We start from the raw sequence: 27,713 nt of genomic DNA, 5'->3' as shown, positions 1-27,713 counted from the left end.
ACCGAAGTTTTCAAAGTTCACCCGCAATGCATGTAGCATGTTCTTACTGTCAAGCAGCTGGGGTTGTTGCCAAACGGAAGACAAATCAAATGGAGAAATTTAAAAAGAAGGAGTCTGTTGGTACACAAAGAAATTTAAATAAAAATAAATGGAATGTTCAACGAATGTTTGAATTTATGTAAATTAGTAGTTTAAAGCTTCCTTCTCGTCCCACGGATGCTTCGAAATCTTTCCCCCTCCACCGCAGTACAGCTCCGAGTCCCAATAGGCATATTGGACCTTGAGGAAGTGGGAGAACGGGGTTGATCCGCTGATGCTGCAGGAAGCCGCCCAGCATCCTGGCAGTGGCTGGCTATGGCTTCTTCAACTGTTCCTTAGCGGGCGCCCTATTTTCCTCCTCCTTATAGAAGCCAGCGGGTCCTCCAGCTCCGCTTAAGCTGCCAAGTAGCTGGTGGTGGTGGTGTCCGAAGTCCTAATGGAGAGGTCGTCGGAGATTGTATTACTGGTGGTTCTGCTAAAAAGATACTTCTATTAGTACAACGCAACCAAATTATTTTGGCCAGATCTTACTTTCTTTGTGAGGACGCGCCCGGCAGGATGTCCATGTAGAGATCGAAGTCCTACTCGGCATGTTCCTTCCCACTGGGATTCTCTAGTGCATCTCCTCCAGCACTTCAACTATTTGCGAATTTGCCCTTTTTGTGGAATTGCTTCCTGGCGGAGAAATCCCACAATAAAGGGCATAAGCTTGGATTTGGCGTCCTATTTCATCTACTCTAACACCCTGTATCCGATTTTGGGGTTTTCCATCCATTTTTAAATTTTGGTTTCCACATCGCCTTTGCACGAACACCGCCAAAGATTAAATTTCTTATTCCTTAGACCGCGGCTAACGGCGTTCATCGAAAATTCACTCGCGAAATCTGGTATTTTTTCTGGTATTTCCTTAGCTCATTTGAGTACCGCGCTGAAAAACAGACCCGACGAAAAACTTTAGCCGGGTATTTGCATCTCGCTCACTCCTATGGTTAGCTCGCGGTTTTCGTCGATCTGAGTACTAGGCTTTAAGGTGAAAAAGGCGCTAACGAAAAGCGTTTTCCGCCTATTGCCTCTGGCTCTCTTCTATAGCTGGCTTACTGATGTAAATAGGCATTAAATTGATGGTGGATCGAAAGAGGGTATAATATAAACGTTATATTATCGTAAGAAATGTATACACCATAATAAATGCCTTTAATATGTTTTTCATTACGTCCAAATCAACATACGGTCACTTTAAAATAAATATGTAATATTTGTATGTCAAATGTTAGCTGACAAATTTACATACCTTTTTGTTGTATTTTTTAGTCAGTTTAGCTATTGTTTTTCACTATTTTACAAATATTGCGTTCGTTGCGTATGTTTAATCTTAAACGAATGAATTAAATGTATAATTCCACCAATGAAACTAAACGGACTAATTGTATTTTGTAAACACATATATGTAAATATGGTTGTACATACGTACTTTTATTTTGGCGTGAACAAATATTGATACGATAAAAAAAATGTGTATTTTCAACTATTATCCGCAGCATGAGTACATTGACTGTTTTCTACATGTATTGCATAATTTTCTGTAAACACATATCTATTCTGTTATGTTGCCTATTATTTTTATTCCTTGTAAATTTGTTTGTTAGACAAACTAATTTTTATGCATTAAGAATTCCCGGTCGATAGCTGCTTTTGAAATTTATAGTTGAGTTCAATTCTAAGAAAGTAAGATAAAAATGAATTTGTGATCAAATGTTTCTTAATCGATACCTTATTGCCTCGTGACTTTTGTATGTACATACATACATATGTACAGCGAGCTCTAACAGTATCAATCTTACGTGCACTGATTTAAAGGTTGGAAATAAAAGCTGATAGCGTTTGCCTTCCTTTTAAGGTATATTTAAAAAAATCTTGTATAATAAACAACAAAAACATTTTCATACTTTTTCAAAATAATGTTAACTTTTAAAGGGCTTGTAAAAATTAATAGTCAAATTTTCAAACTACCCAAAAATTTAAAGTTCGTAAAGGGTCGGGAAAGGGTGTTTAGGCTTAAAAAAGTCTACTAAATTATACCCTTGCGGAGGGTACTATGATTTTAGTCAGAAGTTTGCAACGCAGTGAAGGAGACGTTTCCGACCCCATAAAGTATATATATTCTTGATCAGCTTGACTAGACGAGTCGATCTAGCCATGTCCGTCTGTCCGTCCGCTTCTACGCAAACTAGTCTCTCAGTTTTAAAGCTATCGGGCTGAAACTTTCTTAAAAGACTTATTTTTTTCGCAAGTAGTATATAAGCCGGAAACAGCCGGATCGGACAACTATATCTTATAGCTCCCATAGGAATAATCGGGAAAAAAATTAAGAAAAATTATATCTTTGGTGTTTTTTAACCTATAACCTCCTACGCTTGGAAATAACATTTTTTAATTAGTTCTGAATTTCGAATTTAATTTTATCAAAATCGGACGACTATATAATATAGCTGCCATAGGAACGGTCGCAAAATTGGTGGGAAAATAATATAAAACAAATTATAGCTTCGGTGTTTTTTAACATATAACCTCATACGCTTGGAAATTACATTTTTAAATTAGTTCTGAATTTCGTATTTAATTTTATCAAAATCGGACGACTATATTATATAAACAAATTATAGCTTCGGTGTTTTTTGACATATTATCTTATACTATTGGGAATATCATATTTTGCATTTTTAATTTTAATAATTATTACTGAAAGGGTATACAAACTTCGGCTTGCCGAAGTTAACTTCCTTGTTGTTATTTATATTCTCAGCTAAATGAACCAGGGTGCATCATATTTAAACACACCTAGAAAGCATCGCAATGCAATGCGCATAGCACATAGCACATTTGCCTTGAAAAATTTTCATGCGTTCCGATTTGTGTATAAAAATGCGACCTAGAACTATTTTTATGAAACGCGTTCCCGAACTTACGACTGGGCTGCTACAAAAAGGACTAAATGTCGCATTTGACTAGAGCACCGTAACAAAGCGATGTATGTGGTGTGGGGAGTCCAACTCCGAATGGAAGTAACTTTTTATACCCGTTACTCGTAGAGTAAAGGGGTATACTAGATTCGTCGGAAAATATGTAACAGGCAGAAGGAAGCGTTTCCGACCCCATAAAGTATATATATTCTTGATCAGGATCACTAGCCGAGTCGATCTAGCCATGACCGTCTGTCCGTCTGTCTGTCCGTCCGGATGAACGCTGTGATCTCGGAAACTATAAGAGCTGGGCTATTGAGATTTGGCGTGCAGATTCCTGAGCTTCTTACGCAGCGCAAGTTTGTTTCAGCAAAGTGCCACGCCCACTCTAACGCCCACAAACCGCCCAAAACTGTGGCTCCTACAGTTTTAATGCTAGAATAAAAACTGAAGTGTATTGTTCTCATCAATACCTTTCGATTGACCCAAAAAAAAGTTGGCCACGCCCCCTTTAACGCCCACAAACCGTCCAAACCTGTGACGCCCACAATTTTCATGCTAGATAAAAAATTTTAACTGAAATGTATTGGTCTCGTCAATACCTTTCGATTGATCAACAAAAAAGTTTGCCACGCCCACTCTAACGCCCATAACGCTTAAATCTGTCTACCGCCGGTATGTGGCGCATTTTAATCTCGCTTTGCTGCTTGCATATCTCCATTTCCCTTTGGTCCCTTTAGCTGAGTAACGGGTACTCGACTATAGCGTTCTTCCTTGTTTTTCTGTACAATCGGGCTGTTATTTTAAACAATTAATTGAAACATGCGTTGAATTAATCAATATTTTATTTATTTATAATACTCAATCCATGTTTCAATCGATTTTTTGTGTTGAATGTCGTTGATAACTGCTACTAAATAATAAATATCAATGATTTGATCAATCACAATAAAAAAATATATGAAAAAAACATATTTCAAGAATCGACGAATAAGTCAAAGATTGAATATTGACATTTTGGTAGCGCAGTGTCTGCAGAGTTGCAGAGTGTCGGCACTCTTAAATTAGATTTCTATACGTGTGAGCCTTGTCTTTCCAAAATGTCGCCGCCTGCGTACATATTCTTTAGTCTAGTCTTATATTTTTTATTTAAAAAAAAAATATAATTTGGATTCGGAGTTGTTCTGGTTGTTTGTGGATTATGCTCCTGCAGTTGATGTATATGGTTCTTATTGGATTCTCTTTGTCTACTTACTTCGCTCTCCTTTACTTAATCACGTCGATTTTGTGTTTTAAAATTGAAACTGAAATAATAACTGAAACCAATGTACAAATAAACTTACTATTTTGAGAAGAGCATTTTGTTCTCGCGCGGAGTCGAACCACTCTACTAGTTGCGCCAATATCACGTGAGGCGCCGTGAAAAGTCTATTCCGATTTTGTTCTCTTGAGTTCTAAGATTATATGTTTTTTTCAAATAATCTGACTCCTTTCTAGTCATTTGTGCATTATTTTTCGTGAATATTTATTAACTAATATTAATATTAAAACAACCCACACTTGCGCCTATAAGCTTCAATAACATATGTACAATGCGCAGGCGTTAGACCCTTAGGTGATTTTTTACGATTATGGGCGATTTTTTCTAAGTTGGAAAGAACAATTTCTCTAGCTATGGGCGTCTGTTCTCTGAGATCTTGGAAACTATTAGAACTACAATTTTGGGAGTAAGTGCAACGCCCACTTTTTTGCGACCATATTTTTTAATATATAGTAAAAATTTAAATATTGTTTTTGTTATTAATACCCATCTATGTATACTCGAGCGAGATGCACGTATCCCTTTTTTTAAACATGTAAACTAAAATGAGTTATGATAACAGTCGGGACATAGGTAAATTTGTTATTTAAAAGCAAAAAAATTTTAAAAACAAATTTAATTTCAAAAATGCCGTACCTATTATAGAAATCATCCTTTTTCAAGGTCAGCTATTTTAAAAGAATGAATTACCAAAATGGATGTTACTTATAAAAAATTAACCGAACCCTAAAAATGTATATAATTTTTAATACATTTTTTAAAGTTCTTTTTTTTTTATTTTTAGCGATAAATATCCAATTTACCTTTTTTTAAACTTATTTCCAACACCACTAATTTTAGTTTACATGTCACCGCCTGGGATAAGAATTAAAGTTAAAGTTGAAAACCCGAGCTTAAAAAATCCGCCATAAATTCAAATTTCCCTGTTTTTTGGCCGTACCCAGCAGGCTTTATTGGATGGGAAGTATACTTAAGTTGGAACACATTATGATTTTTTAAACGTATTTTTTTCCAGTTTTTTCGATGAGTACAGCCGATTTTCGTTGTGCAAAATTCAAGTTGTTCATCCTTGTCAAGCTCCAGCGCTACCGTTACTTATCCAATCGAATTGGTCTGAGTTGCAAAGTTAAGCTCTGATATATTGATTGGGTGGATACAAGTGGAGATAAGAAGAAAAAGTCCGAAATTTTACGTTTTGAACTTAAACAACTGTGCCTTTGCACAGATGTCAGTAACATATATATGACGTGACGGCAAACCTATATGCGATAACCCAAATCACACCTCTTATGTTTCTTTTAAAGTGCGCTTTCAGGTACGAAATTAAGAAAAATGTAGAACGAAAAATTAGTTCTGGGTAGCTGGTTTTGTAGAGAACGCCCGATATTTGTATAATTATAATTTAATGGAGGTCCATTTACATCTCTTTTACAAGTGTATACCACTCATGTACTACTGGAGTGTAACTAATAATAAGCACACCATGCAACAAGCATATTTAATTTTTACTTTGCTAATAAAATACCATCTTAGAACGAAAAAAACTTTCAATTGTTTTCAGATTATAATTTAGGTATTTTCAATTAAAATAATCGCTATATGATTTATAAAGACACAATACTGGTAAAATTTGAACATGAATTCGAGTATGGATAAGGCAAAACACTTTTTTGCTGAAAGTGGTATCTTAGGACCCACCAACTTTAAGGATTCACGTGACTTGATTCGTAAGACATCAACAATTCACATTGACACTAGCCTAAAGAATCAGGTGAGGGCTAATCTGATTTTCATAGATTTTATGCCCAATTTTATTTTCAACACAGATACGAAAAACGTCATTATGTCTGCGGTCAAGGGTTGTTAACGAAACTAATACATTAAACAGCTTCGATGATTCCATACTCAGTCTTCAAAACGAAATCTATAACATAAGAGAAACTTTAGTCAAGGGCGAGACTAAAATTATAATTCTCCGTACTGAAATTGGCAAACTAAAGGTAAGAAAAGCTTAAATTAAATAGTATGCATATAACCCCCTAAAGGGTTAGCTAGATTTCGGCGTCTTTTTTATATAAAAGAAAAGTCTTATTATAACTTTTTTTGTTTATGTTTGGTATTTCAACTTTGTTTAAAAAAAACCGATTTATTGACATTTTATTGGATTTTAGAAAAACCGATTTACTGGCATTTTATTGGATTTTAGAAAATTTGAATCGGATTAAACAAAAAAGTGTTTATTTTTAATCTTTTGTTTGGCAACACGAAAATCTTTTTTAATAACCAGCAATTCGACTTATAGTATTACAGGTATCGAATCCAAAAAACCAAAAACCCTTCTTGAATAAACACGGTTCCGAGAATGTTTTATTTTTTAAAAGACTTTTTTATCACGTTCACTCGGTATAGGGCTTAGAAGGTTAACGATTACTCTTTCGGTTTTCCGAACTGGATCCACTTACCGGTGAAAACTTTAGTTGCTCATAAATTTTATATAAATGGTCCGATTTGAATTTCGGAGCGTTATGCGCGTTAAATTGGGCGTGGCATATCGGCTTTGTGCTGTGCAGTTATTTGTATGCCTAATCCCAACTCTCAGCTAGCGATCTTAATCAAGAATATATATACTTTTTAGGGTCGAAAGCGTTTCCTTCCACATGTTATACATTTTCGAATACAATATACTCTACAAGTGAGAAACATTCCTGTAAACGCCGTAAAAATATAGTAGGTTTAGCAGTGGATTCCGCTGAAATTGCTTTGCATCTGCTATTAAAAGTTCGTTTTCGTTCGTTTTAATATATACGTTTATGAACACACCCATTTGGATCGCTTTTATATTATCATTTTTTACAGTTTAACCCTGTGAAGAACATACATATTTGCATTAATAACCAAATCAAGAAAACGGACTTTACATCTAAAAACCTTAAAAAATGTTTATCTTCGGTTGTACTTACCGGTCCAACTTAATTTTGTTTGCGTTTTCTTCTTTTTATATTATACACAATTAAAATACAATTGTCATTTTCAGTTAAAAAAAATTAAGATTAAAAAAATATTTTATGTATGTTTAACCCACAATTCACGAATTTACATTTGGATTTGGATTCATAACTCCTACAAACCATTGTAACTCTGAATTTACAATTGTTGTAACTTATGTCGCCGGTCACTTTTGTTTATTTATTGGCAAGCGGCGCTGTGTTTTCTTTTAAATAAACTTTAAATTGTAAAATATTCACTAAAATGGAAATTGGAGTTGCAAATTCAATAAAAAGTTAAATTTGACAGAACAGTAAGACCAAAGAAGAATACTTTTGGTTAGAAGAGAATCCTAAAGCAACAATCCTAAAGCTTGATTTTACTGTACATATACAGGTATCAATCCCATACACTTTCTATACTTCTCTATAATTTTAGAATATCTTCTTTAACTTAATTCTATTTTTACAGCAAGCACTTCAAGCGATAATGCACGTCCAAATGGAAGCTCGAAACTGCTCTGAGGAAACCATTGTGAACATTAAAAATCCCACTCCGAGTCTTTGCCTATTTTGCCAACCTATAAATATTTCCATAAAAGGGTCTCCAAGCTGCAGCCCAACGTTTACCAATAGAAGCAAAAAAGATAGACCAACTCAAAAAGTTTTAGTTGAAGGAATGAACAACATCTGGAATAATGGCAAATAAAAGTAATGCATGAATAAAAAAATAATATATAATAATTTGTTGTACTTTTTAAAGTTTGTTTTGACAGGATAAAATAAATTGTGTTGTTCTTTGCCGAAGCAGACTTATTAGAATTATTACACTTTATTGAGGTTAGCTTTATCTATTACATTTGCAATAATAGCGTAATATATACAATAAATTAATAACGGTTTTATAACATATTTTGTATACTAAAAAAAGTTTAAAAACTTAGTTTCATAGAAAGCACTTCGTAAGGTTAGGGACAAACAAGACGTGCACTCATCCCTGAAATTAAAATTACAACTGGAGCATTTCAAATTGATGTACATATAACTAAATAACAAAGTACAAATTAAAACAGTTCGAGAACTCTATTATTGATAGTATTAGTAATAACTGAAAATTCACTATTACTAGATTATTTGAACTTGATTACAACAATGTATCCTAACTCTATGAATAATAAATTATAATTTTACATATGATATTTAGCTAGTAGAGAAAACGGTTGAGGCCTCCAAAATTTGTTGTATGGTAATTCTTAATTGGTAAATATAATTTCCAATTGTAAGCAGTAGCCTGTATTTTTATGAATACATCATTTTTTGATCGAGCCATACATTATTCCAAGAACCGAAATAATGGTTCTGGCTAAAAATGTTAATATGATTAAATAAAGTAAATAAATGGCACCAGCTCAAACTTACTGCGGAGCTTCAGATAAAGCCAAGACCAATTTCTTATGACGTAAAGTTTTAATTATTTCTCCATCGTTTGAAGATACAGCCATTTGACAAATAAAATATTTTATCATACAAATTCTTTCAAAAACCAAATTATATTCTGTTTTTTTTTTAATATCAAGTAATATTTGTTGTACGAAAATGGATTTTATTTTTAAAATCTCCATTTTAAAACACAATTTGTATTATAACAAGAAACAAGAATATTGAGACAATCTAGGGATGTCTGTATCTGCCGTATTTGTGCCCGTTTTTATGACAAATATGGGAACCTTCTCGAAGTTTGATTTTGCTTTATCCAAATAAAGGAGAAAGGGGGAGTCGGTAAAATAAAATAAGATGGCTTTAAGTTGTACGCTTATTTGCAAAAATCAACGAAATCATACTAATAGACATCGCAGATCCTCATCAAGAATATATAAATAATATGGTCTAAAACGCTTCCATTTTCGGTTATTATTTTAAAGGAATTATATAAATAAAATAATTGAAATAAGACTTTTTATAAAACAAATTAGTAGTAGTACAATTTTTATAAGAGAATTGAATTCTTAACTGACAATAGAAACCAATATTTGAAGACAATGACATCAACTAACTTTTTGTACCCGTTACTCGAAGAGTAAAAGGGTATACTAGATTCGTCGGACAGAAGTTAACAGGTAGAAGAAAGCGTTTCCGACCCCATAAAGTACATATGTTTTTGATTCACTTGCCGAGTCGATCTAGCCATGTGCGTCTGTCTACATGAACGCTGAAATCTCGGAAACTAAAAGAGCTAGATTGTTGGGAATTGACTTGCAGATTCTTGGGCTTAAAGAATATTAAAATTGAAAAATTGTAATTCAGGCCTTTAAAACCAAATTTTTGCTCAATCTAACCAATGAGATACATATCAATACGATTGTGAATTGACAGTTGAACAGAAGACTTTTGTTATAACAGAACACTCGTAAGTTCGGGGGTGCTTTAAAGAAAAAACGAAGCATGTTTAACATAGTAAGTTATAACTATTATATTAATAATGCGATTGGCAATAATCAATCAATAAAATCAATTTCAATTTTAGTTTCAATGAAACAAATTCGTCAAAAAATACAACTTTCTAGCTTTTACAGTTTCCGAGTTCTCGGCGTTTATACGGACGGACAGACAGACGACTATTGATCCCGATCAAAAATATATACACTTTATAGGTTTGGAAACGCTACCTTCTACGTGTTGCATACCTTCCCACGAATCTAATACAACCTTTTAATCTACGAGTCAAGGGTATAAATAAAAGTGACCTCTTCTATAGATAACAAAAATTCATATTTTAGTTCCGAAATCAAAGGCAATATGTTGCAGAATACTGGTTCAAACTTTAAATATTAAAGATGTTCTTGCTACTGGTTTTGTTTGTCAAACAGCTGTATACAAATTAGGAGTATAAGTAGGGACAGTTGTAGACCCTAACCACCATGATTCACTGTTCTGAAGCGCAATTTAGTATGCTGCAGACCTGAAGTTATTTAATTATTCTAAGTTATGCCTATAACGTCGAAGACGCGCGCTGTTTTCAATTTTTGGATCTCCCGGTGGTGGTGAAATGTTGCATTTAGGTTGTAGGTCAGCGGAATATTTACTCGTTGGTACATTATTTGATTCTTCGATTTGAACAACTTGGGCCCCGATAAGTCTATGTTTTTCCGCGCTAGTAATAGTATCGTTATCATCAAAATTTCCTAACATTGTATTGGGAATGCCACGGGTCCTAAAAAATTTGTGAATGTGATTAGAATGCAATATATAATAAAAATGTACGGATATACCTGCTAGAAGTTCGTGATCGCGGTCTTTGGAATTTTAATTGCAGTTGCGTTGGATCTGTGACATACTTTCCTTCAGCAGATTCCCTCCGACGACGTAAGCCTAAATAAATAAAACAATTTAATAAAAGTAATAGGGAAATAAAGTATTTCTTGTGGTAATTTGGCCCATATGAATTGTAATGAAATTTCATTCTGGATATCATAGGATTACAGTTCACGTAGTGACAAATTGCGATTGGGATTCACTAGCTCTCTTCTGGTCTTCGTCGCATAAGTATTGTATAAATCATATGCAAGTTTAGCTTGCAGATCTAATCTGATTTTTAAACTTGTCGGTACATGTAAGATTTTTATATATCTGGCATATAAGATTTTACCATGAAATGCAAAGTTGACAAACAAGTCAACCTTTACAATAAAAATTGGAAATAAAGACTGAAATAAAATCACTTTTGAATAGCAGGATTCATTGATTTAAAAGTGATATATATACATAACCTATGCTATTATATGCATACAGAAGAGTGCAACTTAACTTTTGCAACAAATCATCGAGACTACCTGTGTAAGTCCTGTAGTTTTAATACCCGTTACTCGTAGAGTAACGGAAAGTATGAAACATGTGGAAGGAAGCATATTCGACCCTATAAAGCAAATATATTCTTGATCTGGATCACTATCCGAGTCGATCTAGCCATGTCCGTCTTTCCGTCTGTCTGTCCGTACGTATGAACGCTGAGATCTCGGAAACCATAAAAGCTAGAATGTTAGGACTTGGCATGTCGATTCTTCAGCTTCTTGCGTAACGCAAGTTTGATTCAGCAGGGTTCCACGCCCACTCTAACGCCCATAACGCTAAATCCCCTTTAGCACCCACATTTTTAAATATTTTCAATAAATCCAAATGAGATTTATTTTGATTATCAATGTCGAGCTGTTCTATTCGGGCCAAATGAAGTGTACAATCTTGGGAACAGACGCGTTGCTACTTGTATATCTTTATCTCCCTCGCACTCCCGAGTGCTCCCAGTACACTTAGTAATACACTGAGTAACGGATATGTGATAGTATATAGTGGATAGATGGCATCGACTATAGCGTTCTCTCTTGCTTTAATTGATCACGATGGGAGATTTTTTTGTGCGCAACTTTTTAACTTTTGATACAATCAAAAACATGTCATTGTGTAACATTTGTAATCTCTCGTCGAACTCGATCAAGAAACTTAGGTGGCTAAAAAGAAGGAAATAAATCTAAATAAATAAACTAAAGCAATAGGATGATTAAAGTCAAGAATAATCAATCAGGAGATAAGTTACAAAAACCAACTGTTAAAGAAAAAGGGCGATGTTACTACCTGATATTATCATGCCCGTAGCTTTATATTTGTGAGTCTCATTTCGTTTAAAACTCCGTTAAAAAGCCCATAAATTAAGTGTATAGTTTAATACAAAATTGTCATATTTCGACCAAATCTACGATACGGCAAATATACGATAATAGAGTTTAACAGAACTAACTCCAACATTTAAAATAAGACAAACCTGGGGTAAGATCCGTTATATTAGGAGGATATTCTAAACCAGTGGAGTACGTGTTTTTGCGACCAGGTATAGTATCCGTTACAGAATTTGGCGTGTCAATTTGGGGATTGTAAGGGGTTTCCGGAAGGGCGTCTATGGACTCAAGTGCCTTAGATGAATTTATTGCAGTATCAGCACCCGCCCATGATGCACATTTTGATTGCCGTATTGGAATTTTGCTAGGATTTAATAGTGGAAGATCACATCCTGACTCAGTTTCCCTGTAACCGTCAGTGCTGCCTCCTGTCAACGGAGTTTTGGAGTCACCTGCATGGCAATTTGGTTGATCATTCAACGCATTGCATGATTCACTATTCCCATTTATCTTCAGGTTATTGACGCCAGAAGAATGTAAGCTACAGCAATAAGCTTCGATACGAGATTCGGTTGTATCCTTGTAGATTGGTTTGGTAAATTTGTTGACCGTACTTGATGGGGAAGCTATCACTGCAGCATTTTCTTTTATTTCATCACAGAAAATAGGTGCTTTATCAGAAAGGTCAGGGGCTTGATTTGCGGTTGGAGTATTTTTAATAGCTGCCAGTGCATCATAGTAAACGGAATCGTCCAGATGAGAGGTTTCTATGTAATGAAATGTACAAAATATGTTACTACTTATTAATACCAAAACTAATTGTATAAATTATATACTTCAACGTTTTTTTAAATATAAACATGGTTCATACGAAAACCACCTTAGTTCAGCACTAAACGACATCACGATTTAAAAGAAAACAACGTTACGACTTAAAGCATCTTTCAGAGTCGGTACTGCATTTTAAGGGCGTAGCCAACGTTAAGTAGTTTCTTACATCAAATTCTAAGCAAAACATTGTGTTAAAGCGTATGCTACATAACATTTTTGTTATTTTTGCACGAACCAATAAAAGTCTAGTATTAAATTATAAGAAGATAATTCAATGCTAATATGCCTGCATTAAAAGCACTGTTGTTCTGTCGGTTCAGAATTTTTAGGACGGTAAGGCAAGCTTAGTTGTTTTCAATAATTACCTTTTGGAATAACACGAATTTCTAGTCGACCACTAATACAACCGTTTTTTTCTTGGACCGCTGAGCTTAAAGCCAAATTACTTCTTTGGCTAGCCGTTGTCTGTACTTTCCAGGGTTTATTGACGTCTTCTGCCAGCATTGCGTCAGAATTCGACTGAATCGGTTGGTCGTCAAATATATCGGCAACTGACACGTTAGGAAGGCTGCTTCGATGTTTCGATTTAGCTTGACTATCATTTGAAGTGTTCAACTGAAACGTGGTGTCCTCCTTAAAAGGGGAAGGTGGGACACCCCTTGAAACTAAGGAAGTGGTAGGCTTAGCTTTGTCCAATGGAGTGATCTCTGAATATGTTTCTCGAACACAAACATTCCTTGCTATATCCATGCGATATACCTGACAGATAAAATCAATCAATTTATTACACGCTCTTGGTTTTTTGCAGTATAAACGACATTCAAAATTGTATTTATCAATTTCATGTTTTTTAACTACTAATTGGTTAGCGGATTTTACATCAAAACACTTAAAATGTCTTCCAGTAAAGTTTCAACGGAATTACTTCGTTACTCCATTTACTTTTATTTATTAAAAATGCTTACTGTGTCATCAAATGCAGCTTGTTGCACAGCCGGTGGTTCCAAGTCTTTACGTAATACATTACCCATTGCAGGCTCAGACCAACAGTGCGGTATAGAGATTCTCAACGCTTCATAATTCTCGATTCCAGTTATGTTTAGTGTATATCTATGAGGAAAAAATCAGAAATGATATTTATGGAACTTTAAATGAAAAAGATCGTTCTCTTGCAGATCGTTCCTTTAAAAGCCGTGCAATTTCTTAAAAATTAAAATTTTTTTAAAAATATTACAATTTTGTTAAATTTTTATTTACTTGCGTATATGGACAATATATAGCTGCCATAGGAACGATCGGATAATTAATGTCAAAATAATAAATTGACTGATATATTTCGCGTTTCGCAGCATTTTTTTGCAGATGAGGAAGGTCAATCCACCCACCCAAAATACATATATACATACATACAAGTATTCGATCACAAAAATTGAAGAAAATGTTTATGGAACTAGATTGTTCACAAACAAAGCTTATGAAATGAGAAATGCAAATGTTCAGAAAAATCTACTGTTTACCGGCAGAATTTACTTAGTGGTTGTCCACGGCATAAATTTTTTGTACCTTATAAAAAACAATTGTTTTTACATTAATTCTACATTATTAAGTACCGATTTGGCGTCGATGAGGTAAGTAGTAAATTAATTCTTCCCAAACTTTTAAATTGAAACTTTTGAAATACAAGTATTAATTTATTTATTTAATTGGTTTAAAATAGTACCACAAATTCAAGTTGTGGACTTTTTATACCCGTTACTCGTAGAGTAAAAGGGTATACTAGATTCGTCGGAAAGTATGTAACAGGCAGAAGGAAGCGTTTCCGACCCCATAAAGTATATATATTCTTGATCAGGATCACTAGCCGAGTCGATCTAGCCATGTCCGTCTGTCCGTCTGTCCGGATGAACGCTGAGATCTCGGAAACTATGGGAGCTAGGCTATTGAGATTTGGCGTGCAGATTCCTGAGCTTCCTACGCAGCGCAAGTTTGTTTCAGTAGACTGCCACGCCCACTCTAACGCCCACAAACCGCCCAAAACTGTGGCTCCTACAGTTTTGATGCTAGATAGAAAATTTTAACTGAAATGTAATGTTCTCATCAATACCTATCGATTGACCCAAAAAAAAGTTTGCCACGCCCACTTTAACGCCCACAAACCGCAAAACCCTGTGACGCCCACAATTTTCATGCTAGATAAAAAATTTTAACTGAAATGTATTGGTCTCGTCAATACCTATCGATTGATCCAAAAAAAAATTTGCCACGCCCACTCTAACGCCCATAACGCTTAAATCTGTATACCGCCGGTAGGTGGCGCATTTTAATCTCGCTTTGCTGCTTGCATATCTCCATTTAGCTGAGTAACGGGTATCTGATAGTCGAGGTACTCGACTGTAGCGTTTTCCCTTGTTAATATTGAACTAAAACTGTATAGTAAAGACCTTCTATTTGTTGTTATAACTGTTACTCGTAGAGTAAAAGGGTGTGTTAAATTCGTCGGAAAGTATGCAACAGGCAGAAGGAAGCGTTTCCGACCCCATAAAGTGTTTAGTCAATAGTCAAAACCGAGTCAATCTAGCCATGTCCGTCTGTCCGTATGAACGCTGATATGTCGGAAACTATAAGAGCTAGGCTATTGGGATTTGGCATGCAGATTCCTGAGCTTTTTGCGCAGCGGAAGTTCGTTTCAGCAGGGTGCCACGCCCACTCTAAAGCACACAAGCCGCCCAAAACGGTGGCTCCTACAATTTTAATGCTAGAATAAAAATGTTCACTGAAATGTTTTGTTCTCATCAATACTTATCGATTGACCCAGATAAAATTTAACCACGCCCACTTCAACGTCCACAAACCGCGCACTTCAAAAAAACGTAAGTATGCGCATGTCTCGGAAACTATCAAAGATAGAGAATTGGGATTTCAGATTTAGATTCCGTAGCCCTTTACGGAGCGCAAGTTTGTTACCCACACTAACGCCCAAGCCTGTGTAACTAATATGTATTAGACTCGTCAATACCTATCGATTGATACAAAAAAAAAGTTTGCCACGCCCACTCTAACGCCCATATATTGAGATCGCGGGTAGGTGGCGCATTTCAATATCGCTTTGCTGCTGTCATATCTCAATTTCCCTTTGGTCCCATTAGCTGAGTAACGGGTATCTGATAGTCGAGGTACTCGACTATAGCGCTCTTCCTTGGTTTGAATCTACTTTATGATAAATTCTGCCCACTTTTGATACAACCGGTAATAAATCTTAACTTTTTGTTTTTTAGTGCATAATGATTTCAGTTAGAAGTTTGCAACGCAGTGAAGGAGACGTTTCCGACCCCATAAAGTATATATATATTCTCTAACAGCATCACTAGACGAGTCGATCTAGCCATTTTCGTCCGTCCGTTTTTAAGCGAACTAGTCGCTATCGGGATGAAACATTTCAAGTCTTTTTTCTATTGCAGGTAGTATACAAGTCGGTAGGAGCCGGATCGGACTACTGTATCCTATAGCTCTTCTAAGAATGATAGGAAAAATGATGAAAAGAAATTTTTTTAAATTAAATATTTTGAGTTTTTTGACATTATATCACTGTGGACGGCAGTCCACGTAGTAACGAAGCGCACCAATAGAGAGGCTACTACTATACATACATATATACACAATAAATTAAAATCTACTGTAAAGCTCCGATCGTAACAAGTGATACAAAATCGAAAGGTATCGCAAAAACTAAAAGGATTGGACACCAAGACTTTAAAAATCAATTGGTTTGGGAGAAAGAACGGTGAAAGTGTAAAGGAGACAATTTCGAAAATTTGATTCGTTGGGGACGTTGGACCAGTCTTTTGTATTCTTACTCAAAACTAATGACACCTCATATGTTAAAATGGACTGAAAATAAATACATTCCTGTTTCGGCAAAAAGTTCCAATACTTTGTGTAACGTGCCTTTACCTCGTTAAGAGGTGTTTTGGATTGATCTCTTAGGAATACATATTTTTTTAATATTACAAAAAAATAACATTTTATAAAAATTTGACTACTATAGCTGCCGTAGAAATGATCAAAAAATTAATGTCAAAATAAATTTACTCTCTCGAATACATATTGATTAATTACAATTTTTTAGCTGCCGTAGAAATGATCAAAAAATTAAAGTCAAAATAATTTCACTCTCGAATACATATTGACTCATTACAATTTTTAGTGTTCGCGTTTTTTATTACTATTGAAAAACAAAGCCTAGTCCCAACTTTTTAGCTATGATTGTTTCTAAAATCTCAGATGGATATGACTAGATCGTCTCGGCGAGGGAGCCTGATACTTAACAGGTTCGAAAACGCTTCTTTCTACCTGTTATTTTAAACAAAAAATCATTTTGTCTCTACTTATATTCGAGACAAAACAGAATTTCTATCATATTAAACACTCAACTAAAAAACATGTTTTAATTTTTTAATTTTAAATGTTGCTTTGTTTATAACTTATTAATTAATGCCACAAAAAGCGGTCATCCAGCGCACTATAGGTGGACACGAAAATTTAAAGTTTAAGTATATAGGTATGGGACTTACCTTTTCGGCCTGTCTTTCCCTTCGATAGGAGTATTAGTTGATTTGCCTGTATCAGCGACGACATTTTGACAAAATTGTTTGGCTTCATTTAGGGGCAATGAAATATCCAGTTTAATCAACTGCTCCAAATTGGGTTGCGACTGCGAGGTGAAATGTACGTGGTATACTTTCATGTATTCTTGTAATTGCGTTAATACATTTTGAGACATGTGGCAACAATTGGCTTACAATTGCGCATGATTGCAATTATTAATTTAAATACTTTTATTAATATTTATGAAATTTATCGAAAGGGTTAATCGCGACTACAGGAAGACATTTTAAGCGCGCTAGATTTCTTTTTTAAATAGGGGTTATTTTACCTGTGGTTCTCTGTTCCATTCGTTGTCCGTAGTGTCCTCTGAGTCATCAAACTGACTCTTCCACTGGGAAGCCAGCGTAAGAGCTCCGCCTTTGGTTACCTGTTGTAATGCTGAGACATTCTCGTCGTCTATTAAAGCAAATTGGGTGACCGAATGATCACCTGCAACACTGCTTCTGGCGGTGTTGCTTCCAGTTCCACCTCCACCACCTGTTGACCCACTATTGATTCTTTGAACTGAATTTGTGTTTGCGCCAGAGGAAGATGGTCTTAAATTGGTAGACGTTGCCGAACGACGATTAACTTGCGGCATTACAGTCATTCCAAAAATTTGACAGTGCTGATTGATGGCAAGTTTTGAGGACGAGCTGTTCCCGGCGGCGGGACCAGCATTGGAGCTTGTGGGCTGTTGTTCTTGTTTCGTTGAAAATTCAGTCCCTTGCTGGCTATGGCCCCCTGTTGTTAGATCATGTACACTCATTGGAGGAGCTGTAAGCACACGGAGACGCCCAAAGGTTGACTTCTGTTCCTCCGATGCCCGTTTGACTTCAGAGCCCTTTTCGTTTGTTACGTTTCCCGGTTTCTGCACTTGCTTGTTGGCGGAATCTGGCGAATTTAGCTGTTTCAGTTGCGGTTTTTGGTGCTGTTGTTCCCCGCAAAGGAAAGCTTTATTAGCACTTTCAGAGTTATTTGTATCGACGATTTTCTCTTCAAATACACTCTTAGCAGCGACGTCAATTGTACTTTCGGACTCCGCATTTGGTTTTGTTGGTAAAAACTTAGTTGGTGCTTTATCTTCCAATTGTAGATACTGTAAATAAATTATGAAATAACCAAAATGATGAATTTTTTTAAACTTACTGAATTGCCGTATACTGGCGCGGAATTGTTTTGATTTGTTGTGGAAAACGATACAGCCCCGTTTTGTGGTTGAGAGCTCTTTGTATGAACCTGCACATCATGGCTTCCTATCCCAACCATTGGTGACTTGATTGGTGCACTTTGCATATTAGATATTGCAGCTTGGGAATTCATAGCTAACGGGGACTGCTGCTGCATCATTCCTTTTGGTGTGATATTTTGATTATTTGCCGTATAGCCATGTTGTACGTTGGCTTCTCCAGATGCTTTTGGTTGCGGTGCCAGTGTGGTTGCGTTGCAGTTTCTATCAACCTTTAATGAAGAACAACATTTTTATTTACATGAAGGTAGGTTTCATAATAAGTTTAATTTGCTGATCTTACCTTATCTTTAATATGTAAGGGCTCGGTCGCTGTAATATGAGCTGTCTCGATATCACCTCTCTTCCGCACCTATTTGAGAATTTACAATTTCATTCAAAACATTATTATTAGTATGAGTACATACGTATTCCGTTCCGCTTGCGTTAGATGCTGCTACGGTCATTTGTGTTATATTCCCGTGAATGTAATCGTTTTTAGCAGGAACGGGCGGATTGCCTGATGTACTTATATTGCCAATAGTTGCAGAATCCACTTTTTCCCAGTCGTATGGGTCAGACTCTTTGACGCCGCGTCTTTTCATACACCGCTCGAATAACCCGATAAGCATCTATAAGTGTCAAAAATTTTATTTTTAATCAGATCTTAAATTCGGCTAGTATTTGTTTTACCGCGTAGTCCGGTCGATCTGCATAGGTAAGAGATTGAATATGCTCTAGAAATTGCTTTAAATCTGACGGCAAATGTTTCAACAGTATTCTGTGGTCATACTTTTCTTTCGTCAACCCAACTTGTTCCTTGTCTTTTATCTTTCGCCACGGCAGTTGTCCATTTACGAATTCGACGAGCATATAAAACAGAGACCACAGATCGTCGTGCCGTCCCATTTCCCTATTGCGGTGTGCATTTATAGAGGCATAGCGAACGGTGCCGCGAAATCCAGCTGCAGCTCTTGGACAACGCACTTCTCCAGTTCCTGTGGTATACTGACGCGCCAATCCAAAGTCTAGCATATAGACGCGTCGACAATTATAAGGCAATCGACCCACGGAAAAGTTGCTCTAAAATGCAAAAGCGAGTCAACTAGCTAGTATATTTCAAATTCCAGGATCATTACAAAATAAATATTACCGGTTTAATATCACGGTGAAGGAATCCCACAGAATGTATGGATTCAATGGCCTTTAGAATTTGTAACCCTAACCTAAGTGTTGTACTAAGCGAAAATGCGCCTCGCGGCTGAGCGCGGCGGAGCTCAGCTAAATTCTTTCCTTGAAGCTGCATTACCACATAGTTAAATCGATCATTTCGTCCACATCCGATGAATCGACATACGTGCTCCTTCCCCTGTAATTTCTTTAGAACGGCTACTTCCATTTTAAGCACCTGCTTAGGCTGGCGGGCGGACTCTACTTTAAGTGCGACTTGTTCACGTGTTATAAGGTCTTGTCCTTCGTAAATTTCTCCAAAACCGCCTCCACCGATTTTACGCACCACCTGCACGGTAGGAAACAAATATTATAATGTAGTTTCTGTGTATTTCTATTTTTTTTTAATTATAGAAGAAATCATGCATATCAAAAAAATATTTATTTATGAATTAAGTAAACCTGTAAGAACAAGTCTTAGCAACGAAAGTCTTAGCCGAAAGTCTTAGCAACTATGGCAGGTTCCTCCCTGTACCTTAAGTTTTAAACTTTTGGCAACAGAGTACAACAAATAATTTATTTATTATTTATAAACAAAACTATTTTCACAAAAACTTCTTATTAATAACATTGTTCTACAGAAAAAAACTTTCATCAATAAATGCATGCAGATTTTATTGGCTTGGACTTGGAATTTTTAAATGTGTTTGCGAAAATATGCACCTACAAACGGATTCGGAGAAAAGTTTTTTTTTTGGGTTTGCTAGTTAGCCAAAACCAAACTTAAAAAAGTTTTAGTTTTTTCACGGAGATAGAAACGAAGGAAGATTTGGTCATTATTTTTATTTTAAGCATTTCTGCCAATATAATTTAAAACAAGAAAAACGCTATAGTCGATGGCCTCGCTATTAGATACCCGTTATTCAGCTAAAAAGAGTGCGAGAGGGATTGAGATATGTTTGCTTGCAACTGGCGTCACGAAGCCTATAACACCAACTAACACATAGCGCCCCTAGCGGCTTGGTGGCGTATTAGTAAAAACATCTGATTTGCTACATGTGCAATCTCGATTGAATTTGGTTTTTTTTTTAAATGACTGGTCGGTTCTCAAGCATTTTTGGATTGTAAATGGGTATTGATAATAAGATTAAACTCTCATTTAAATTTTTACAAAATATTGTGGGCGCTGAACGGGTTTTGGTGCTATGGTCGTTTGTGGGCGTGGCAACCTGCGGAAACAAACTTGCGCTGCGCAGGAAGACCAAGAGTCTGCATGCCAAATCCCATTCTAGTTCTTATAGTTTCCGAGATCTCAGCGTTCATAAGGATAGACGGGCATGGCTAGGTTGACTCGGCTGGTGATCCTGATCAAGAGTACTGGGTATAAATAGAATTTATTTTGAAATTGTTACCGAAGATATGCAGCCTGCCACAGAAGTCACTTCAGCGCTAAGTCGACTAGAATAAGTTGGAACGAAGGCTCAGAAGCTAAATTGGTAAGCTGAGTAACGGATATAAGGTAGTCGTTTTTTTATATAATTGCATTTTTTAGACACAAAATACGTTACTTCGCAACCTAAAAAACTTTTTTGTTAAAAACTTTACCACATTCGTTGTGACTATAACATCAACATCGCGACCTATGGATTGCAACAAGTCAGAATACAGGGTATAATTGATACAAGCCTGATAAAATACTTTAGGTATTTAGATATTACTATGTGAAATGTCCATTAATTTCAACCTTCTCCAAAAAGTAATTACAACTGAATTGACAATAACTCATTTAATTAGTATACCTTTTGCTTGAGTCCATATCTATATGCAGTGCTTTTGCTCTGACCACAACTACATACATACATACGCATTAAATTAAAAACACACCTTCCAACGTTCCTTTACAACATGCCCCGGCTGCAGCAAATCTTCGGAAGTCATTTTGCAAGATTCCTTCTCCTTGGGACCTAGCACGATTCTGGCTCTTTCGGCAGCAGCGGCCTGATTTTGGGCTGGATCAGGATCTGGATCTGGATCAGGTGCAGGGGTTGTAGACGATGGCACCTTGAAAGTCACGCGGCTGCGAACCCCTAGGCGGTTGTGCTTCGCTGGCAAAGTGGCCGACCTCTGCAGGACATTTGGGTATCGGTGCTCCTCTAGTGCTTCCGCGTCTGCTGCATTCGCGCCCGAGCTGATGTGCTGTAAAAGACGGGATTGCAGGATGGCACCCGCAAGCGGCGGTGGTTTCGATGGGGGCGGTGGATGAAGTCTAAACAGATTCTTCTGGCAATCACGGCTAAGACTTATGTACTGCTCCTGGTTGGAAGGAGGCTGACATGTAAGGTTGTGATTACCATCGCCTGGCGAGGATGCATTTTCGTCGTTTCTGAAAAATAAGAGATATGGCATTGAAAATCCTCGTTTTCTTACATATGTACACACAAACTCATATCTTTTTTTAACATGGTTTGGACTTACTGATTTATGAGGCATCGTGTCCACCTCTTATTTAAAACATCACCTAAATGTACTGTATCATGTAACTATCATTCGTAGGCTCTTCTAAACACAGCAAGGTAACAGTTTTTTATACAAGTGTTACATTTTGGCAGTTTGGAAGGTGGCCGAATGGGTAACAACAAAAAGTGGCGTTCAATCTCATTTTTAATTTAACTCCTAAATCGAATCAATCGGCCACAATAGGATTGCCAACAACATAGATATGCACCTAGCAATCGATGTTTTCAAGCATAAAATATATAGGGCATTCCGTCGAAATGCTAATTTCGATGAATTGTAGCTGACGAGCCATCGATAGTAACAATTTCGACATTTCCAATGTTTTTTTTCGAAAGCTATCGATCCTATCGCGATGGTTTCAACTTAATCGTCATGCACACCTTAATAGACCTCTGTACACAGCAAAGAATCACTGAAGCAAAAACAGCTGATCGGTATAAACATACCGTATCAACTCCACTGTGTGTGAACGCCTCGAACAAAGAAATGGGGTATTTGGTATGGTAAATGGTATTTTTTACGTTTAAGAAGTTCTAAACATAGTGTTGGCCAAAAGTAAGTCGTCAAATCTTTTCAACTACTTCCTTCATCTACAAATTTTCTTTCATTTCTGTGATTACCCTGCTGAGCCAGCCATCAGTAACTTTTCAGATAATAAACTGCCTCTATCACCATTTTTAAATTTTTTTTTATATAAGGATAAACTAAGATTAAAGTCTATAAGCTAACTAATGAATTTTGAATACTAGCAGCTATGACATTCAACTAAGTCTATCGGAATTACGGAATCGTAGCATTACAGATTAGTCTGCTGTTAATGGATCCTAAAACTACATTTATATACCCGTTACTTGTAGAATAAAAGTGTATACTAGATTCGTGAAAAGTATGTAACAGGTAGAAGGAAGCTTTTCCGACCCTATAAAGTATATATATATATTCAGGATCACGACCCCATAAAGTATATTTGGGCCATTCTTTTACAAACGGATTTCGCAAGAAAAAAATTTTTTTAAATTTGTTTTCACAAAAAATGGTATTTAATTGAATATATGCGTCAGGTTATCACCCACAATCGGTTTTTGTTATAAGTTGGACCCATTATTATACCCGTTGCTCGTAGAGTAAAAGTAAATACTACATTCGTCAGAAAGTATGTAACAAGTAGAAGAAAGCATTTTCGACCTTATAAAGTATATATATTCTTAATCTGGATCACTAGCTGAGTCAATCTAGCCATGTCCGTCTATCTGTCCATCCGTATGAACGCTGTGATCTCGAAAACTATAAGTGCTCCAAATTTGGGATTTCGCAAAACTATAAAGTTTCCCACGCCCACTATAACGCCCTCAAACTTAAAAAAACGTAAGTATGGACGCGGATATATCGGAAACTATCAAAGAAAGACAATTGAGGTTTCAGATTTAGATTCCTTAGCTTTCTTAGTGCAAGTTTGTTACGCCAACATGCCACGCCCATTCTAAAGCCCACAACCCGTCCAAAACTGTAGCGCCTACAATTTTCATGCTAAAAAATAAAATTGTAGCTGAAATGTATTAGTCTCGTCAATACCTATCGAATGATTCAAAAAAGTTTGCCACGCCCACTCTAACGCCCATAACGCTTAAATCTGTCTGACGCCCACATAATACATCGGGATCGCGGGTAGGTGGCGCTTTACAATCTCGCTTTGATCCCTTTAGCTAAGTTACGGGTATCTGATCAAATAGTGCTTCTCGCTCACTCTTACTAGGTGCTCATGGCCATAAGCCAAACCGATTGTGGGTTATAAACTGGCGAATATTTTAAAATTAAAAAACTTTTTTTTTGTAGGGGCCAAACCTAAATTTTTTAAAACTCAATTTGTACGTTATTTTAAAGAAACTAAAAAAAAGTGTCTGTGACGTTTTTTGACCGAAAGCTATGATGTCGAAAACGGTTGTTTGAATTTTAGCCGGTCATTAAGGAGGGGCGTGTTGAAATTGATCGATTTATTTGAGTAAATCATAATATTTAGTAAATGTTTATAAAAAAAGTAATTCCACTTTTCATTTTCGTCCATTGTTTTCGGTGTCATAGGAACGTAATTTTCTTACTTCCACCCTTCAGAAAGAAACATCCCCATTTTATGACAGCTTAATATTCAAGCCAAATAAAATGCCTAAAAACCATAACGTTCATGTTCTTGACTCGCCATTATTTCAGTAGATTTATCTAAAAGTCCAAGTTAAGGAATATAATAAGCTGTTACTTTAACGTTAGGAAAAGTATATGTGGGTAAAAATGCATATATGTACAACAAAAATCTGAAGTTTTGCCCCATTTTCATTTTATACTTTTCTTGCCTTGCTTAAAACTATGCTGCTATAAAATGGGAGCTTCTTTTTAAAAACATTTTTACCTACCAAGCAAATATGGGCTTTAGTTTATTTGTTACGGTGTCATTAAAGATATAAACTTTTTTATCTAAGAAGTCCTTTTGTTGGTGGTGTGTAACAGGATTACAAATAGTCGTCGCTTTTCTTTCACTTTGATTTCTTGATTTTTCGCACACTACAGCAACATTAAACTATTTATGACTTGTTTGCTGTTATATATTTAAGCATTTTCAGTAAAATAAAATACAAGTATCGATTTGTTAGCTTCTGTAAGCTTTCCATGCAAGTAAAGTTCCCTTTTAATTGAACTCAAAGCCAGCTGACAAAGAATAAGCTCATTTTTCCAGGCGGGGATTGCGCATGCTCCTTTCTTTGTGTGTCCTATTCGATTTGTCCGCTTTCCATCGAATAACAACTTACTGGTAAGCGATCGAATATAAATTTTTCGAAATGTAATGAAATGTACAACATATGTAGGTTTCTGCAATAAACTTATAACATACCTGAGGTAATCCTGTAAATGCATGTTGACTGCAGTATGGGTTGTTCCTAAACGTGCTTATTTTGGAAAGTTTTTTGCAGATACTTGTGCTCTGTTTTCACTGTTTTTGCAGGGCTAAAAGATTGCGAGGAGGAAATTAAACATTTTATTGCTTTGTATCTATATTTTATCACCTTAAAGAATAAATATGTATTTACACTTCATATACATTTGATCACATTCAAAAGTGACAATATATAATACAGTGCTCACTCAAAACAGCTCCATTCAATTTTGTAAGAGTAAATGATGTAATTATTTAATATTCTAAATTTTAATTACAAAAGTACTTCATTTGTTGGCCCTAGGGAGTAATTTCATGCAATGAACATATCGGCCCTGTTAGTATTCTCTCTTTAAAATGTATCATATACTTCAACGAATTTGTATATATGTACATGCAAAGCGAACGAATAACGATGTATGTATATTCCATTATATAGCTTACTGCATTTTGCGTATCTATTTTATTTATGAATTCGTTTATTTACGTAAAGTAGGCAAGCGTGTGATTTGTTTGACTATTTTTAAATTCAGATTTAATTATAGAGGAGTTCAACACGAACATTGAACGAATATCACTGAGGAATTAACGTGATTTCACTCCCACTTCACATTATTATTAATTTATTAAAGCGTTCACAAGCGTTGATTAAAATTTAGCATTTATAAAGATCGAGATCGAGTATGTATAAAACATTTTCCTATGCAATATCTTTAAAATAGTCTACGAAAGCTTTGACGAAACGAAAATTTTCTTTCACCGAAGAGTTCTCACTGAATCTTTCGGCATTTCTTTGCACCATATGTATTCATGTACAGTCAGGAAAAAAAGTATACCACTACTACTTAAAAATTTTGATTTGATTTGAACTGAATGTGATTTGAGTTTTATCAAACTTCTGTGAAATAACTTTTGCTTGACGTTTTTATAATCCGACAATTAATTGCAGCAGCTATTGACGTTCCGAATTTCTATTTACCCCTATGGTCTCCTCTGTGGGAAACAGATAAATAAAATATCAATAAAAATTGTTGATATGAAATCTAAAGAAACTAGAGCCTTTTCTCGTCCGTACTCTAATTGCCTGGCGCGACATCGAAGCGATAAATAAAAAAAATATTTTTACTCGTCCTTACTTCTTTAAAACTTGTGCACTAGTCTGCAACTGTTCAGCCAATTCCCTTCAAGGTTGCTGTTTTTTTTCTATGTGTCAGCGTCAGACCTTTTGTTCTAAAATATTTTTCTGCTCTCGAGAATTGTCTCCTGCTCATTGGTATCACTGTGGTCGGCAGTCCACGTAGTGGCGAACGCGCACCATCTGCAGTGATGACCGATCATAACGAGTGATACTCCAGTCGAAAGGTATTGAAAAAACTAAAAAGATTGCCCACCAAGACTTTCATAACTTCATTTGGTTTAAAAGAATGAGTTGTGAAAATGTAATGAGATGGTGGTGATAAATGTCCAAGGTTATCAGCCAAAATTTATTCCCTTTGAAAATACGCATCAAACCGTTAAAAGTTTTCGATTTAAAGTTAAAGCAAAAAGGTTTTTTTTTAACCACTGTTGCTGTTTTCTCCGAATTGGTACGGATGATTTCTTTTTAAATTTCATTTGATTTTCTTTTGATTCCCTAACTTTTTATGCATATCACTTTTTGGCATAAAATTACCCTTTGGAAGTTATTAAGCGATAAAAAGTGCAACCCTATTCAGTTGTATGTATGCTTAAAAGCTTAAATATTCTGCTGAAGCGTGCAGAATAAAAACATTTTAAAAAGTGTATTTATTCAGTCGAACTTACAAGCATTTTTCGTCACAAAATGGATATCAGAACTTTTGTAAGTTGAAGGTGCGGTCGTCATGACCCCTTACCTCGTTAAGTGGTGTTTTTATTTGATAAAAAATGTTTTCCTGCAGACATTGTTTTAACTTTGTTTCTAATTTTGTTTATATAATAAAATATATATATAATTTTCGTCACAAAGTGGCATGTCTTCTATTTGGAGTTGTAAAGGACGGGAAAACAAAAACCGAATTGCAAAATTGTACTTTGCAGGATGCCCTTGGGCAAACTTTGAAAAGTCTTTGTGCTTTCTTCGTCAGTATTTTGTATAGTGTTGGTATATCTGTAGGTACATATTGCAGTGGGTAGGTTTAAAAATTGGCGAATAATCTAACAAGGAGGGTCCTGTTTTTTAATTTTTCGTATTTCCTAATGTATTTGCATACAACAAGCGAGTTTAAAATATGTTTCCATATTATTATTATATTCGGCTAAAAATCCTATTTTTGACTAATTTTCTTTTTCTCCTAATTTTTTACAAAAATAATAAATAAAGTAATTTTTTCGAATAAAAAATTATGTTTTGCATTACAGTGTTATTTGGTGTTTTTAAATGGTTGGACCAGAGAACGGAAATATGGGCC

The 27,713-nt window shown here is 35.6% G+C and overlaps 2 protein-coding genes and 1 long non-coding RNA gene across 13 annotated transcripts; 1 reads left to right on the top strand and 2 right to left on the bottom strand.

The window, feature by feature from the left end:
- Positions 1–113: 113 nt before the first annotated feature.
- LOC136117234 (uncharacterized) lies at positions 114–1,304 on the bottom strand. The gene is made up of 2 exons (XR_010654636.2): positions 571–1,304; positions 114–511 (listed from the first exon to the last, which is right to left on the bottom strand). It is a non-coding gene; the product is annotated as an uncharacterized lncRNA (long non-coding RNA).
- On the top strand, positions 1,284–9,152 carry LOC108020373 (uncharacterized). 6 transcript variants are annotated; one of them, XM_036822769.3, is made up of 5 exons: positions 5,183–5,635; positions 5,882–6,091; positions 6,147–6,320; positions 7,777–8,015; positions 8,081–9,152. In XM_036822769.3, the coding sequence occupies exons 2-4, from the start codon at positions 5,957–5,959 to the stop codon at positions 8,011–8,013; spliced, it is 546 nt and encodes a 181-aa protein (XP_036678664.1). In that variant the 5' UTR covers positions 5,183–5,635; positions 5,882–5,956; the 3' UTR covers positions 8,014–8,015; positions 8,081–9,152. The 6 variants fall into 6 exon arrangements, with proteins under 6 accessions (XP_070853303.1, XP_070853302.1, XP_036678673.1 ...); XM_070997200.1 differs by having other exon boundaries at positions 8,068–9,152; XM_070997202.1 differs by lacking the exon at positions 5,183–5,635 and adding an exon at positions 1,284–1,399 and having other exon boundaries at positions 7,777–9,152.
- On the bottom strand, positions 8,114–25,985 carry Asator (tau-tubulin kinase asator). 6 transcript variants are annotated; one of them, XR_005016121.3, is made up of 16 exons: positions 25,729–25,867; positions 25,243–25,355; positions 21,729–22,227; positions 19,828–20,193; positions 19,368–19,757; positions 19,103–19,306; positions 18,979–19,047; positions 18,596–18,907; positions 17,736–18,545; positions 17,374–17,513; positions 13,768–13,912; positions 13,168–13,561; positions 12,118–12,738; positions 10,574–10,673; positions 8,724–10,515; positions 8,114–8,667 (listed from the first exon to the last, which is right to left on the bottom strand). XR_005016121.3 is itself a non-coding variant. In XM_017088605.4 (15 exons), the coding sequence occupies exons 2-15, from the start codon at positions 25,263–25,265 to the stop codon at positions 10,278–10,280; spliced, it is 4,311 nt and encodes a 1,436-aa protein (XP_016944094.2). In that variant the 5' UTR covers positions 25,266–25,355; positions 25,847–25,985; the 3' UTR covers positions 8,114–10,277. The 6 variants fall into 6 exon arrangements, 5 of the variants coding, with proteins under 5 accessions (XP_016944094.2, XP_016944093.2, XP_065723430.2 ...); XM_017088605.4 differs by having other exon boundaries at positions 8,114–10,515; positions 25,847–25,985; XM_017088604.4 differs by having other exon boundaries at positions 8,114–10,515.
- Positions 25,986–27,713: the final 1,728 nt, after the last annotated feature.

The sequence above is a fragment of the Drosophila suzukii genome, chromosome 4, assembly GCF_043229965.1.
Source record: "Drosophila suzukii chromosome 4, CBGP_Dsuzu_IsoJpt1.0, whole genome shotgun sequence".
In the NCBI taxonomy this organism is placed as follows: Eukaryota; Metazoa; Arthropoda; class Insecta; order Diptera; family Drosophilidae; genus Drosophila; species Drosophila suzukii.
The sequence above is the reverse complement of the archived record's forward strand: the minus strand, read 5'-3'. Positions and strand labels throughout refer to the sequence as shown.

Coding starts and splice junctions, on each gene's coding strand:
- Asator (XM_017088605.4), bottom strand. CDS start 25,265: ATGCATTTACAGGATTACCTCAG. Junction 20,194..21,728: donor TTGTAAAGGAACGTTGGAAG/GTGTGTTTTTAA, acceptor CCTACCGTGCAG/GTGGTGCGTAAAATCGGTGG. Junction 10,674..12,117: donor TATAACGGATCTTACCCCAG/GTTTGTCTTATT, acceptor TTATTTATTTAG/GCTTACGTCGTCGGAGGGAA.
- LOC108020373 (XM_070997202.1), top strand. CDS start 5,957: ATGAATTCGAGTATGGATAAGGCAAAACACTTTTTTGCTGAAAGTGGT. Junction 6,092..6,146: donor ACACTAGCCTAAAGAATCAG/GTGAGGGCTAAT, acceptor TTTTCAACACAG/ATACGAAAAACGTCATTATG. Junction 6,321..7,776: donor CTGAAATTGGCAAACTAAAG/GTAAGAAAAGCT, acceptor CTATTTTTACAG/CAAGCACTTCAAGCGATAAT.